General features: G+C 37.2%; 1 protein-coding gene across 1 annotated transcript; it reads right to left on the reverse strand.

The window, feature by feature from the left end:
* Window positions 1–208: 208 nt before the first annotated feature.
* LOC140137416 (acetylcholinesterase-like) lies at window positions 209–12,815 on the reverse strand. Its single transcript, XM_072159067.1, has 4 exons — window positions 12,727–12,815; window positions 3,531–5,050; window positions 2,331–2,520; window positions 209–1,736 (listed from the first exon to the last, which is right to left on the reverse strand). Exons 2-4 carry the CDS (start codon window positions 5,039–5,041, stop codon window positions 1,704–1,706), a joined length of 1,734 nt encoding a protein of 577 aa, XP_072015168.1. The 5' UTR covers window positions 5,042–5,050; window positions 12,727–12,815; the 3' UTR covers window positions 209–1,703.
* Window positions 12,816–14,636: the final 1,821 nt, after the last annotated feature.

Below are 14,636 nucleotides of genomic sequence, written 5' to 3' on the forward strand. Positions count from 1 at the left end.
TGCATGGGGTGATTATTTCACAATTTGGGTTTGTTGCGAATTTGTGATGTTATTAATGATAAAAATATTGTCTGATATAGTTTCAGACCGGAATATAACTGGCATCTTGTATTTTTTGAGACATTTTTCAAGGTAATTCCTACTCTCACTATTGTCAATAATATTTATAAATGCGATATCTCAATTTCCAATTTTATAATACCATAACTTCAAACTCAATATCTTTGCTTAGGAAAGTCCGATTTCATTGGGGAAAACAGCGTTGTGGAGCAAAATGTCTTTTTATGTAAAAACCTCAAAGTTGATAACCTGGCCAAAAGTGTCTCCTTTTGACAAGACACGTCACATGTCACCCTTTAACCGTGCCATACATTGAAAACTCGAAGATCAGTGGCATTAAATGTTACGCTAAGCTTAACTTCAGAGGCCCATTGATGTTTCTGGATATTGTTAATGCATTATTCATAAGAAATCACAAATATGATAAATAGTCATTCATGTCTTGATATATTAACTGTTACTTTTATGTTGTTCTGAAATTGGTATGATTAAAATCATTATAACGTGATTTGTTTGGATGCAAAGTGTGTTTTACTTTTGTGTCTGGGGTTGAGCCTTTTCCGGGGATGGGACTGCCATTAATGCATGAAAGTGTACTTCATGTTTTTAAGTATATTTACGAGGGGGTATCAAGAAGTTTTAGAAATCGCCAAGAAATGTAAGACCTATATCAATGAAATTTTGTCAGTGCTATCACTGGTCCTTATGTACACTATGGTGCAAAAATGGTCTCATAAGTATGTTTACTTTTTTTACAGGTGCGCTGGATGCCAATAACCTGCTGCCCAGGTTACTGCGCATAAACTGCTAGATTGAGAACATTGAGGCAAGCAGCGTTATTAAGATCCTGCTTTTGAAGGGTTGCAGTGCCTAGAAAATTGATGATGAAATGAAAGTTATCTTCGGTGGTGATTGTGATGTGTCACTGTTGCTTTTTGGAAAAGGAATTTTTATTTCATCACAGATTTTCTGGGCACTGTAACCCTTAAACTGGAACTTAATCATGCTACATGCCTCAATTTTCTCCATTTTGCTGGTTATGCGGTTACTTAGGCAGGTACTGACATCTAGCGCCTGTAAAAAAAGTTAACATACTTATGAGACCATTTTTGCACCATAGTGTACATAAGGACCAGTGATTGCACTGACAAAATTTCAATATTGCAATTTGCAAGAATTGCGCATATAATTCCAGCGAGAAACTGCAAACAATACCACAAATATGAACATGAGTAAAGTGTAGAAAAAGCTATTCTATAATATTGTAGACCCTGTTAATACATGTAGCTTTATATTAGATTCTGTAGTTTAATTTTTGGACTCATGGACTTATAAGGAGTAATGGAGGAAAAGATCAAACTAAAGGGACCCCTCCCTATGTCTAACCTCCGTAGTTAGACCGGTCTTAAGTTAGACCTGGTCTAACTTGTTTTGCATAAAGACCTAAGGTACACACAATACCATACAATTTAAAGACTTATTTCAAACTTATTTACAATAACATAAATAAGAAATGGAGCAAGTTATTTGACAAGTCAACTTGTCCAGGATATGTGATATTTCTGTATTAACTTAATTTTGAATTCCAATGTTAGCGTTCTGAGTTCTGCCTACTTCTCGTGTACTTCCGTATAATGCTTTGATTATGCCGATTCAGGGTGCTTCCTCGATTTCATCTGGAAAACAAATGATAAAGTAGCAAAAATATTGAAAATTATCGGGTTTTTGATCTAAAAACTTATGGTTTCTCCATTAAGAAACCTGTTTTTTAAAATCGAAAATCATGATTTCTTGCCACACATACACCCCTGTAACATTGACCATTAAAGTTGAGGCCAAACCCATCGGCATCGTGCACTATTATAACCCAAGACACCATATTTTACCATTTAGCATTAACCCCAAAAGTTGAAATTATATACTCGCAAAATAATATTCGCATTCATCATAATAAGTCCTGATGTCATCTCACGTCTTAATCATGATGACCCCCTCCGTTCTTTTTAAAGGAATTGTTATATCTTATTACGAACATGACAAGTTTGTTTTGTTTGAACACAATGTGCGTTTACCATTTCCTGGTTGTCCTTAAAAAAAATGACTTGGTAAATTAGTTCCGTTATAATAGGCCTATTAGCGCTCGCACACACCCCTACCCGCCTACCTATACACACAAACAAACAAAGGAACAGACACATTATTCTCTGAGAATGTATGCAAATGTGTTAAATAGGCATATATACAAATTAATTATCAAGAAAATGCATTACCTGATTATCAGTATGATGACTGTGATCTCCCAGTTTGGGTAGTTCGTTCCACCAGAAGTCACACTGTGGTTTCACTCTATTACCCGTGGTACCTGGTCCATCGACGAGTGCCTCCTCCAGGACTAGATATTCTTCTGCGTCGTCAGTGAATTCCGGCCATTCATTGGATGACGAGGCAGAATTTGGATTCCTATTAACAAGATTAATAGCTCAATCAGGTTTAGGCCTATACTGCATGTAGTCTGTTGTTGACTCGATTTATAGAAAGCAATATTTAAATATTAATCATTTTTCCTGCTCTATCTCACCAATAACGACTCTCCTAATTACACTGAAAACTTGAGACATCTTGATCATAATTATTGTTAAGTAGGCCTACCTCCATAGTTCATTACGTTTCCCGCTCTTAAAGGGGCACTTCGTGATCCACAGCCTCATCCCCCCCACTTTTCTCAAAAAAAGTTGAGATTTTTATATCACTGGAATACTCTGGCTACATAATGTTTATGTACAAAATATTTCTTGCAGATTAATTCGTCTAGCAAAGATATCGCGAGATTTTAATTTCGTTCTGGTGCACCAGAACGAAATTACAACGTATTGTCTATGGAGCCGTGTAATACACATAATCATGCATAACTCGCAAACGCAAAATCGGAATCAACTGAAATTTTGGGAATATGGTTTTTTCGTGGATATGTACTGAAAAATGTCATAAAAAGAGGATGCTAGGATCACGAAATACTCCTTTAATGCTCCTATTTCTTCCGTTGTCACAATCACAATTTCGTCTCTTAATCACAATGTACAATCCCCATGCACCAGTGTCCCATCGGCCGGGATTCTATTTTTTCCCGTAGGCCTATATAGTTAACATTTGAATATAGAGAGTCCGTTTAAGCAACTGCCCATACGTGGTGTCCCGGTTAGGGTTATATAGGTTACTAAGGTTAGGGTTGGGTTAGGTAAAAGCAAATATTAACTACGGGAAAATATTGCGGTAGGGGTGGGGAGAGTACTTAAATATTCAACTGAGTGCATAACTCCCGGCATAACTATTAAGTTTGGCATCAAATTAGCATACAAAGCAATTTCAAGTTAAAACATCAACAAACTAAAGACTAACTCTTTGAATCAGCGTAAACTCGTAATGACGTTCGTTACGTCGGGTGTAACTCCGTTACTTCGGGCGTAACTTACCCTGTTCTTGCAAAATTGGCCCAGAATTCCATCATCCTCTTGCTCATCGCTTGCTCCCTGCTGCTGTAACCAAATGACGGAGCGAGAGTAACACCAAATATATACACGATCTCGTCACCATGGAGAACGCCCATCCAATCTGGGAATGGACTGGAAGACGCACGCTCCTCAAAGCGGTAGTAGTACACTTGATTACCCGCTTTGGCGTAAGCTTGTGCAAAGTCAACCGATGGACACGAAAACATGTAGTCTCCAACGGCATGGTCAACGGCGTCACGAAGTAACGAACCGTCATCCGGTATCTTTGGTCTGTATTGAGATGCAATGGCATCCAACTGTAGTGAATTAGCATTTGGGAAAGCGTATTCTAATGCTGTTATGTAACCTTCGTTATCTAGCAAACTTTCAGTATCTTTGTTGAAACCAGGAGCTTCATAAATCAAGAAGAAATTTGCCTCATTAGTATTACTACCAATAATCAGTTCACAGTCTTTAAAGTTACCGTTTTCTAAAGCAGTTGCAGGATCTTCGGGAAGAAATATACCATCGTACACGGGAGTGAAAGGGAATTCCAGAACATTTGATGTAACCCAAGAAGCTCCAAGAAGTTCATTTACGTCTACGTTTTGCAAACATTGCACCATGTCTGGAATGCTGTGTTCTTCCCCATTTTCGGATTTTAAGCAACCAAGTGATTCTGCTAAAAGTTTTGCACGCTTCAGGCCAGTGTCCCGATCGATGTACCCCCACGGTGTTGTCGGGCCAGCACTTTGAATTCCCGCGCGTTGGAATAGTGGTTGGGAGACCGGAGAGAGCATATGTAAACCCACACTTACCCCTCCCGCGCTCTCGCCAAAAATCGTGACCTGATTCGGATCGCCTCCAAAGGTAACGATGTTATCTTGAACCCACTGTAATGCCATGACTTGATCGTAAAGTCCTTGATTTCCAGGTGCACTAGAATCTCCAGTCGCTAAAAATCCAAATGCTCCTACTCTGTAATTCATTGACACAATAATCATATCTTCATGAGCTGCTAAAAACTTGCCATCGTAGAGAGATAAGGAACTGCCACCGTACCAAAAACCACCGCCAAATATCCACACTAACACTGCGCTGTTCTGTGGTCTTGGGAAAGGCACCCATACGTTGAGATTCAAACAGTCATCGCTCAAAGGGACTGTTGGATTCCAGATTTCAGTTCCTTCAAATCCAGGAAACGCAGTGTCGAGTACTTGCCAACATCCATGTCCATACTCAGTGGCATTGAATACACCGCTCCACGGTGCCTTCGCTACAGGAAGTTTAAACCTTCTGTCTCCGGAGATGGGTTCCGCGAAAGGAATGCCGAGGAAGGCGTCTACTTGCTTATCCAGGACGTCAATGCGCTTTCCCATGATTTGTCCCGATTGTATTGTTTCTGTTGGACTATTTTGATTGGTCGGTGATATGGGGTTGGTATAGACTAATGTGGCTACCACAAACAAGGCGAAACATTGAAGCCAGGTCATATTGATGTACTGGAATGAAGAAAACAGGATAAACTCAAAAATCAGATTAATGTTTAATAGCAACTATTTAAGTTTAAGCTTTTTATACCTCATTTTCATTTGGACTTACTAGCCTTGCGGGGCTTTTCTAAAATAGGACCTACATCATAACAAGCAAGTCAATATAATGGACGTTACTGCGCTCGTCGCTGTCGGTTCATCGCGCTTGTTTTATTTAAGAGTCTCTCGTTAGAAGAATTCCTAATATAAGTTTTGGCTCTATTACCAAGGTCCAATTGTAGAAAAGCCCCGCAGGGATAGTAAGGCGAAATGGAAATGACGTAACTTTTGGATGAGAACTCATGATTGTTATTGGTTGCAAGATGAATATTTATTTATTCAATGATGTGAATAATCAAATTGCCCTGCTCCGATGCATAATTAAAAGGGTGTGTGGGAACTGCTACTTTTAGTTCTAGTAAGCATCGGAGCAGTGCAATTCATCTACATCGCAGAATCCGCGCGGGCTGCGGGTTTTTGGAATATTAGTATATTTTAGCTACATAAAATAAACTTTGTGCATTATATGACTAGATTTTTGTCGTCATTTGTTTGACTTAGTTTACAATTCGATGTCATTACACAACTGGTTCACTGATGTAAAGTTAACGGTATTAGGCTTATGTTTTATAAAATGTTAATCAGAAAAGAAATTGGTTGCAATATTTGAAGGGTAGGTTTTCATTTAAAATGTAAATTAATTTGACTTGTAACAGTTGCAATTATTATTTTTATTCAGCTGCAGCTCGATGGAAGCACGTATCTATATATAGTTCACTAACAGACTAATGTCAAGTTGACGGTATCAGTTTTATAAAATGTTATTTGCCTTAACATACGTTTTGTAATATCTCTAGAGCAGAGGTTTCCTGTTAAAAATGAGTAAACACTTTATCGAGTTCTATCAATTCTGCATTACGTAATAGGCCTATATAATTATGTCAAGATTTTTCCCATGAAACAGTAAAATACTAGCCTACACTGCAAAAAATATTTTACTCAATGTGAGCTCAATGTTGAGTATTTTTTTCACTCATTTGTTGAGTTGTGACCTATATGAGCTCAATGTTGAGTAATTTTTTACTCAACTGTTGAGTTGTGACCTTTTTACTCAATGTTGAGTAAAATATTTTTTGCAGTGTAATTACAGGGCGAAGTATTGTTCAATTTGGTTATGAGAGCTTAAATTGGCGGAAGTCCAAGAAATCGTGTAACGCAGAGAAGGTGACACTTTTGATTCATAGATTTTTAATAAATATTCGCCCTACCTAAACTTTCAGCTTCGAGGGCGCACCACCATGGCGGTGCCATGGCGCGCCAGTGCGTTAAAACAAGAAAAGTCTCAGGTCAACCTATGTTGAGTTTTTGTTCATTTGGCATCTAAATCATCTAGTTTCACCTGATGTTGATGACGTTTAACTGAGTTCTGAATATAAGAAAATTCCGCCCGAAATTAGCAGTCATTTTTCCATTGAAAACCGTGTAATAGATAATTAATAGTGGTATTTAATCTATAGGTCTATCCTATTCAGAACTTCTGCAGAATTTAAAGATTTTCTTAGTCGCCAAAGCGTTGGTAGAAGTCAGGTATCAAAATTAGAAACATGTTCATAAAATCTTCCATGAATACGCCGTGGAATACACATCATATTATTTGTTTAGCCTCTAGGCCTACTTGGAAATTATCTTGTAGTCGACATTCCCTTTTAAAAAAGATTTTTTACTATTGTTCCCCTGGTGGCGCGCGTATATCAGAGGTGGGCAAATAATTAAAATGTTCCTGGTCGTCATAAAATTGTGCCATTTTACTGGGACAAATCTAAATTTTTTAGCCCAACATCAAGGTGGTTAATGTACGTTGTGTTAAGACGGGGCAATTTGCAATATCACACTATTTTTGCTTGTCAATCATCCAGATCAGTCTTACTTTGTGGAGAAACCTCATGGTAAGTTTTCGGGTTGAAACTTGAAAAAATGTATTGTAGAAATATTTTGAGCACGGATTTTTATTTCTCACTGCACGTATTTTTATTCTCACCACACGAACGTCATAAACGTGACATCGACAGGGGGCACGTCAAAACAGCCTCTGTGCAGTACTGTGGTTAAGTTCATTGGTGTGAACATTAAGAGAATACCCTTTGTTTGCACTTATAAAATCCGGTTTTAAACTTGGCAACACTGGTACAATATGGAAGCGAGGAAGACACATTCCAAAACTGACCGAGACAATTGCTATTCTAAGAATTCGGGATGATATCTCCGGGGATATCTTTATCAGCCTTTTACAACACCTAGACGTTATAAAATTGGTTCGTGGTATTTAAACGGCAATTATGGACAAACAGTTATAAATGACTTAGTTAAAACAAATATTTTAACAAAAGAATAGCAGCGTGATCTTTGACCTTGTATATTTTGAATTCTTGTTAAGACTTATAATGGCAAAAGATGTGAAAGATATGCAAGATATCTTTTTTTTTTTTACCTACCAATTTTGAGAGTTTGTGTAATGCCGAAAAATTTACCCCGACTTCTACGTCAACTTCATTATCGTTCATTCATTGTATTATTAAGGTTTCACGTTTGAATATTGATATCTTCTGGAAGGGCAAGTTAACAGAATTTTGCTAGATTCATGTAACACTTCCTAGGTAGGTTCTTAGTCAGATATTAGAGAGATTTTGATTTCCAAACGTAGCATCGAACGTACGTGGAATCTATTCAAAATCCCGTCACAGGAGAGTGGTTTTGAATATAGATTCAGTGGCGTACCGTGGCCGCTCCTACCCGGTGGTGGTGGTGGTGGTGGGGGGGGGCTGAAGAAAATTCAATTTTGCCGCCCCTTCCTCAACAGCCCGAAAAGGTTGACCCAATTTTTTTTTCGGTGGTTTGAAAAAGTGAAGAGCAAAAAAAAGGATTGTACTAAAAGCAACAGCAACACGTTTTGATATATAGTACAATCATTCATTTTTTTTTCACTAATTTTTTTATGCTTTTTCAAATTTTTTCCGCTCTTTTTTCTTTACTAATTCTTTTTGCCGCCCCCGACCCTTCTTCTTCCGCCGCCCCTTCGTTTTGGCCGCCCCTGCTTTTACCCCGGGACTCGCGCCCCAAGCCCCCCCTCCCAAAAAAAAATACGTGCATGAGATTCCACGTAAGTTCAATACGTACGTTTGGAAATCGCAATCTCTATTTCCTTTACCAACTTTACTAAGTATTGTTGTAGACGTAGATGTTAATTATACGAAACTATTAAAAGTAGGAAATTTCATGTCAATACATTTAACCTATCGTGCAGCTAACCTATTATAGCAACTATATTGAGCTCTATTTGCATACCGATAAATTTATATATGACTAACTCTATGAAAATACAATAAAATTGTTGTAAAATGTTAAAACATGCTGTTATTTGTTTGTAGTAACAATAATATAACAGTTTTTTAAATAGTAGTAAAGGCTTTTTACAAACTGTTATTGTTACTACAAACAAATAGCAGAAAGGTAACTATTTTTGCAGCATTTCATTGCGTTTGACATTTTGTTTATTAGAATAGCCTATAGCTAGCTGTACGACATTTCAACGTAAAATTTACATTGCTTTGTATGTCTTTATATCTATAACATTTTATTTCAATTGATTTAGAAACTCTTTACAAATCTCATTTTCGATAAAGCAATTAAAGTTGTATGTTAAAATAAAGTTTTCCACTTGATTATTGTATCTGTTGTTATTTTCATTGCGTTACGCTTTTGACATTTCTGCGTGCTCCAGTAACATAGCAAAAAAAAAAAAAAAACCAAAACCAAACAAAAATAAATAATGTTAAACATGATAAGATTTTCCTATTCCCTTACCTTGATAGGTTTATAGAGTGCCAGTGTAATTGTTTGTAAGTCCACGCCGTGTTAACTCAGCCTAATGCACTGTGTAATGATTGAATAACTTAACGACGTGTTCAACACATTTGCCAATCGGATATGCAATGAATTGTAATAGAAGTTTATAGGCCTATAATTTCAGAGATATGGGTTCAGAGTCTACAAATATGCGCAGGAGCAAGTCACGTCATTTTATTGTAATGTTTGTAGCCTTGCTGCGTGGCAATGCCGGGCCTGGAAAATCGACATTCTTGGTCAAGCGAACATCATGGTCTACAAAATGAGGTTTTCATGCAGGTATAGTAAACCCATGGCATATCACACTAGCTGTATCTCACTACATATAAGGCCTAAAACATTGTTTGATTGGCGTAACCCGACCGTCCCTAGACTTTTTTTTTTTCTTTCTTTCTTTCTTTTTCTTTTTTTTTTTTTTTGCAAAAAATACTGTAAAAGTGGAAATTGCCAGGGAGATTTTTGTCACGCTTTAAACACGCCTATTATGTATAGCTATTAAAACAAATATAATCAACATTGTTAAAGCGCAAAATGACCCCTCCCCCCACCCCACCCCGAATTAACCACTTTTACTGTATGCCAAACATGATTGGATTTGTCATTGTAGGCCTAATTTCAGTTTGAAAATTTGATCCACATGTTTTAGTTGTGGTATTGTAAAAATATGGACAGTGTTACTCAGAGGCCGTATATCTCAATTTTGGCCCAGTGAAAATTAGTTTGCAATGCTGTATTAGAATTAGTCAATTTGGGGAACTACTGAGCCAAATTTGGACCAATTTGGTAAAAAATGTTTCATTTGGGGCACCCAATTTCCAGAGAGAGTAACACTGATTATAATTGAAGACAGAATTAAAACTATATACGGTAGTTGTTCTTTCAACCAGACCAAAAATGTCATACTGCGCATGTCAGCAACCAATCACGCCGCGCCTTTGCCTTTGCAGACGCAAACTGGTATTTTGAATTCGGTCTTCAATTCCAAGATATTCTCATTTCCGTGCCCAAATTTCAATGCATGAAGCCCAACATTGAACATTCTAATACAGTGGTGTAGCCAGTGGTTGCAAGTAGGACAGCTGTGGGATACTGGTCGTGGCCCTAAAATTTAAATTTAAAAATTTTTGGCGTTTTTTGTACTTTTTAGCACATTTTCAAAATTTCCGTGAAATGTTGCCCGCTTGAGAGTTGCCCTGCCCAATCCCACCCCCTCTGAAAAAGTCCTGGCTATATATCGAGATTCGGCTTTCGGTAAATTCAATTTACGCATGCATTAGTTTTGAATTAGAGAACAAGGGATCTATGCTTTACCTATAGAGGGCAGCATATCGATTTTTTAACGGTTATCCAGGCGGTGATGGAAGCGATATCGCCAATTTTGAGGTCGCCATTGGATTAACACATAATCATGAAATCTTCATAAACAATTCTAAATTTGTTATGTGGTGTCAAAGCAAAATTATCTTACTCTAAAACCGTCGGGGTATAACCGTGTACCACACTGCAAGTATGTTAATTTTCCATTTGTAATTGCTAACCGTGTATTTTGAATGGGGCTGTCAGCCCTGTATCTTCGCCAGTCTCTTCCCAAAATCGATGCTTTTAACCAAACAGATGACAAGAATCTTAAGATTTGGTATATAAAACAATTAAAATATTGACTGCTTTTTATTCGGGGCATGGTTAAAATTATAGGCCCGCGGTGATCTCCTTGGGCCTATAATTTTAACCTTGGGCCTATAATTTTAACCTTGGGCCTATAATTTTAACCGTGCTCCTCATAGCAGTCAATATTTGTATAATATACTTCTATATTTGCTTGTCAATCATCCAGATCAGTCTTACTTTGTGGAGAAACCTCCTGGTAAGTTTTCGGGTTGAAACTTGAAAAAATGTATTGTAGAAATATTTTGAGCACGGATTTTTATTTCTCACTGCACGTATTTTTATTCTCACCACACGAACGTGACAGGGGGCACGTCAAAACAGCCTCTGTGCAGTACTGTGGTTAAGTTCATTGGTGTGAACATTAAGAGAATACCTTTTGTTTGCACATATAAAATCCTGTTTTAAACTTGGCAACACTGGCACAATATGGAAGCGAGGAAGACACATTCCAAAACTGACCGAGACAATTGCTATTCTAAGAATTCGGGAGGATATCTCCGGGGATATCTTTATCAGCCTTTTACAACACCTAGACGTTATAAAATTGGTTCGTGGTATTTAAACGGCAATTATGGACAAACAGTTATAAATGACTTAGTTGAAACAAATATTTTAACAAAAGAATAGGAGCGTGATCTTTGACCTTGTATATTTTGAATTCTTGTTAAGACTTATAATGGCAAAAGATGTTTAAGATATGGAAGATATCTGGGTTTTTTTAACCTACCAATTTTGAGAGTTTGCGAAATGCCGAAAAATTTACCCCGACTTCTACGTCAACTTCATTATCATTCATTCATTGTATTATTAAGGTTTCACGTTTGAATATTGATATCTTCTGGAAGGGCAAGTTAACAGAATTTTGCTAGATTCATGTAACACTTCCCAGGTAGGTTCTTAGTCAGATATTAGAGAGATTTTGATTTCCAAACGTAGCATCGAACGTACGTGGAATCTATTCAAAATCCCGTCACAGGAGAGTGGTTTTGAATATAGATTCAGTGGCGCACCGTGGCCGCTCCTACCCGGTGGTGGTGGTGGTGGTGGGGGGGCTGAAGAAAATTCAATTTTGCCGCCCCTTCCTCAACAGCCCGAAAAGGTTGACCCAATTTTTTTCGGTGGTTTGAAAGTGAAGAGCAAAAAAAAGGATTGTACTAAAAGCAACAGCAACACGTTTTGATATATAGTACAATCATTCATTTTTTTTCACTAATTTTTTAATGCTTTTTCACATTTTTTCCGCTCTTTTTTCTTTACTAATTCTTTTTGCCGACCCTTCTTCTTCCGCCCCCTTCGTTTTGGCCGCCCCTTCGTTTTGGCCGCCCCCTGCTTTTACCCCCAAAGCCCCCCCCCCCGTGTGATTCCACGTAAGTTCAATACGTACGTTTGGAAATCGCAATCTCTATTTCCTTTACTAACTTTACTAAGTATTGTTGTAGACGTAGATGTTAATTATACGAAACTATTAAAAGTAGGAAATTTCATGTCAATAGGGCCTACATTTAACCTATCGTGCAGCTAACCTATTATAGCAACTATATTGAGCTCTATTTGCATACCGATAAATTTATATATGACTAACTCTATGAAAATACAATAAAATTGTTGTAAAATGTTAAAACATGTTGTTATTTGTTTTGTAGTAATAATAATATAACAGTTTTTAAATAGTAGTAAAGGCTTTTTACAAACTGTTATTGTTACTACAAACAAATAGCAGAAAGGTAACTATTTTTGCAGCATTTCATTGCGTTTGACATTTTGTTTATTAGAATAGCCTAATAGCTGTACGACATTTCAACGTAAAATTTACATTGCTTTGTATGTCTTTATATCTATAACATTTTATTTCAATTGATTAGAAACTCTTTACAAATCTCATTTTCGATAAAGCAATTAAAGTTGTATGTTAAAATAAAGTTTTCCACTTGATTATTGTATCTGTTGTTATTTTCAATTCGTTACGCTTTTGACATTTCTGCGTGCTCCAGTAACATAGCAAAAAAAAAAATCAAAACCAAAACCAAACAAAAATAAATAATGTTAAACATGATAAGATTTTCCTATTCCCTTACCTTGATAAGTTTATAGAGTCTCAGTGTAATTGTTTGTAAGTCCACGCCGTGTTAACTCAGCCTAATGCACTGTGTAATGATTGAATAACTTAACGACGTGTTCAACACATTTGCCAATCGGATATGCAATGAATTGTAATAGAAGTTTATAGGCCTATAATTTCAGAGATATGAGTTCAGAGTCTACAAATATGCGCAGGCGCAAGTCACGTCATTTTATTGTAATGTTTGTAGCCTTGCTGCGTGGCAATGCCGGGCCTGGAAAATTGACATTCTTGGTCAAGCGAACATCATGGTCTACAAAATGAGGTTTTCATGCAGGTATAGTAGGGGAGAGCGGGGAGTGTTCGCCCTATATTTTTCTGACCAGCCTAGTGATGTCAATTTTAAGGTTATAGGGATGACCTGATTAGCCCATGTGAAAGCCCTATGTCTTAGCTAGGCCTACTGCCACAATCCCAGAACTATAGGCCTTACAATAGCAACAGGATAGAGCAAACAAAAAAGTTTTGCAAAGTGGCGAACTTGTAAAAGGAAGGTTGCACATCTTGTGCGCGAGTGTTCTCCGAATTGCCCAGACTTTCGGCTTTGATTTAGTGGTATATTGATCGGGTACATATTGCCATTTTTCCATTGGACATTCGTTTTTCCAAAAATTGATGGTAACTAAGAGAATAACATAAAAAACTGTCGTGTTGCTATGCAAAATCGATCGCAGTGGCATTGTGGGTAATAAGGACAGTGTGAACCGCGTAATAATATTTCCATTAAAAACCATACGCAGAGCAACATTGCCCCGTTTTCTGCCAACTGCGAGGTGGCGAAGAAATGATTCAGGCTATCTAGATGCACAACAGCGCATAATTTAATAATGATCTTACGAGCTTTTCGTCCCTACGCAGAGCTACGCGCCCCATTTTCCGCCACTGCATCGAGGTTGGCAGCCAAGAAATTAAGGCTACGACGGGTGAATCAGGTCTTTGCGTCATCACTAAGGTAACGTAGGAAACAGTGGTCTGGTAGTCTAGAGTGGTGATAGTGCCTGCGTGGAGACCTGGGGTGCAGACAGTCAGTGTACAATTTCATTATTTATTCTAGGCCTATATGAATCGTCGAGATTAATGAATATATACGGGAATTGCATTGCACTTTATTTGGTTGAAAACGGTCAGCAAATATGGTTAAAACTGGGTTTATTTTCCCGGGCTTTTTTATTGTCAAACCTCAGTGGTAGCGCGTACAGTAACTAACTGGCAGCGCGTTGGTGTTAGTGCGTTGGCTTACAAGGGATGTGACTCGCACGCATGGGGCGCATATGCATAGGCCAACTTTCCGTGCCAGAGAAATAGAAAAGAAAAGAAAGTAGGACAAAACTGAAAAGGTAGGCCTACATGGATGGGTTATGGGTACAGGGTTGTGGATTACAGTAAATAAATAAATAAACAAATAAATAATTCATGAAAAAAGGAATCTAAAATAATGAGAACATAATTAAATTCAAACGGGAAATCACACGCTAAGCAGGAAATATGAAAAATGGGAACAAAATAACTATGTAGAAAAAAGCCAAAGCTAAAAGGAAGGACAAACGTAAGCATGGTAAGAAAGGGTAGATTTATAAAATATCAAATAATAATAAATAAATAAATAAATAACATGGAAACGGAGAATAACAGCATATATTTATTGGAACAAAATAGATCTATGTAGAAGAAACTGAAAAGAAAGAATAAAATGAATAAAAAAGAAAAGAAAAAGAAGACAAAAAGATACGGGTTATGCATGGTTACAGTAACTAAATGAAACGGGAGCAAAATAAAGAAGGAAAGAAAGAAACTAATCAGGAAACGTAAGAAAAAAAGCTAAAATTAGATTAAAATTAATCAGGAAATATAAAATAGAAGCTAAAA

Source organism: Amphiura filiformis, chromosome 17 (genome assembly GCF_039555335.1).
Source record: "Amphiura filiformis chromosome 17, Afil_fr2py, whole genome shotgun sequence".
NCBI lineage: Eukaryota > Metazoa > Echinodermata > Ophiuroidea > Amphilepidida > Amphiuridae > Amphiura > Amphiura filiformis.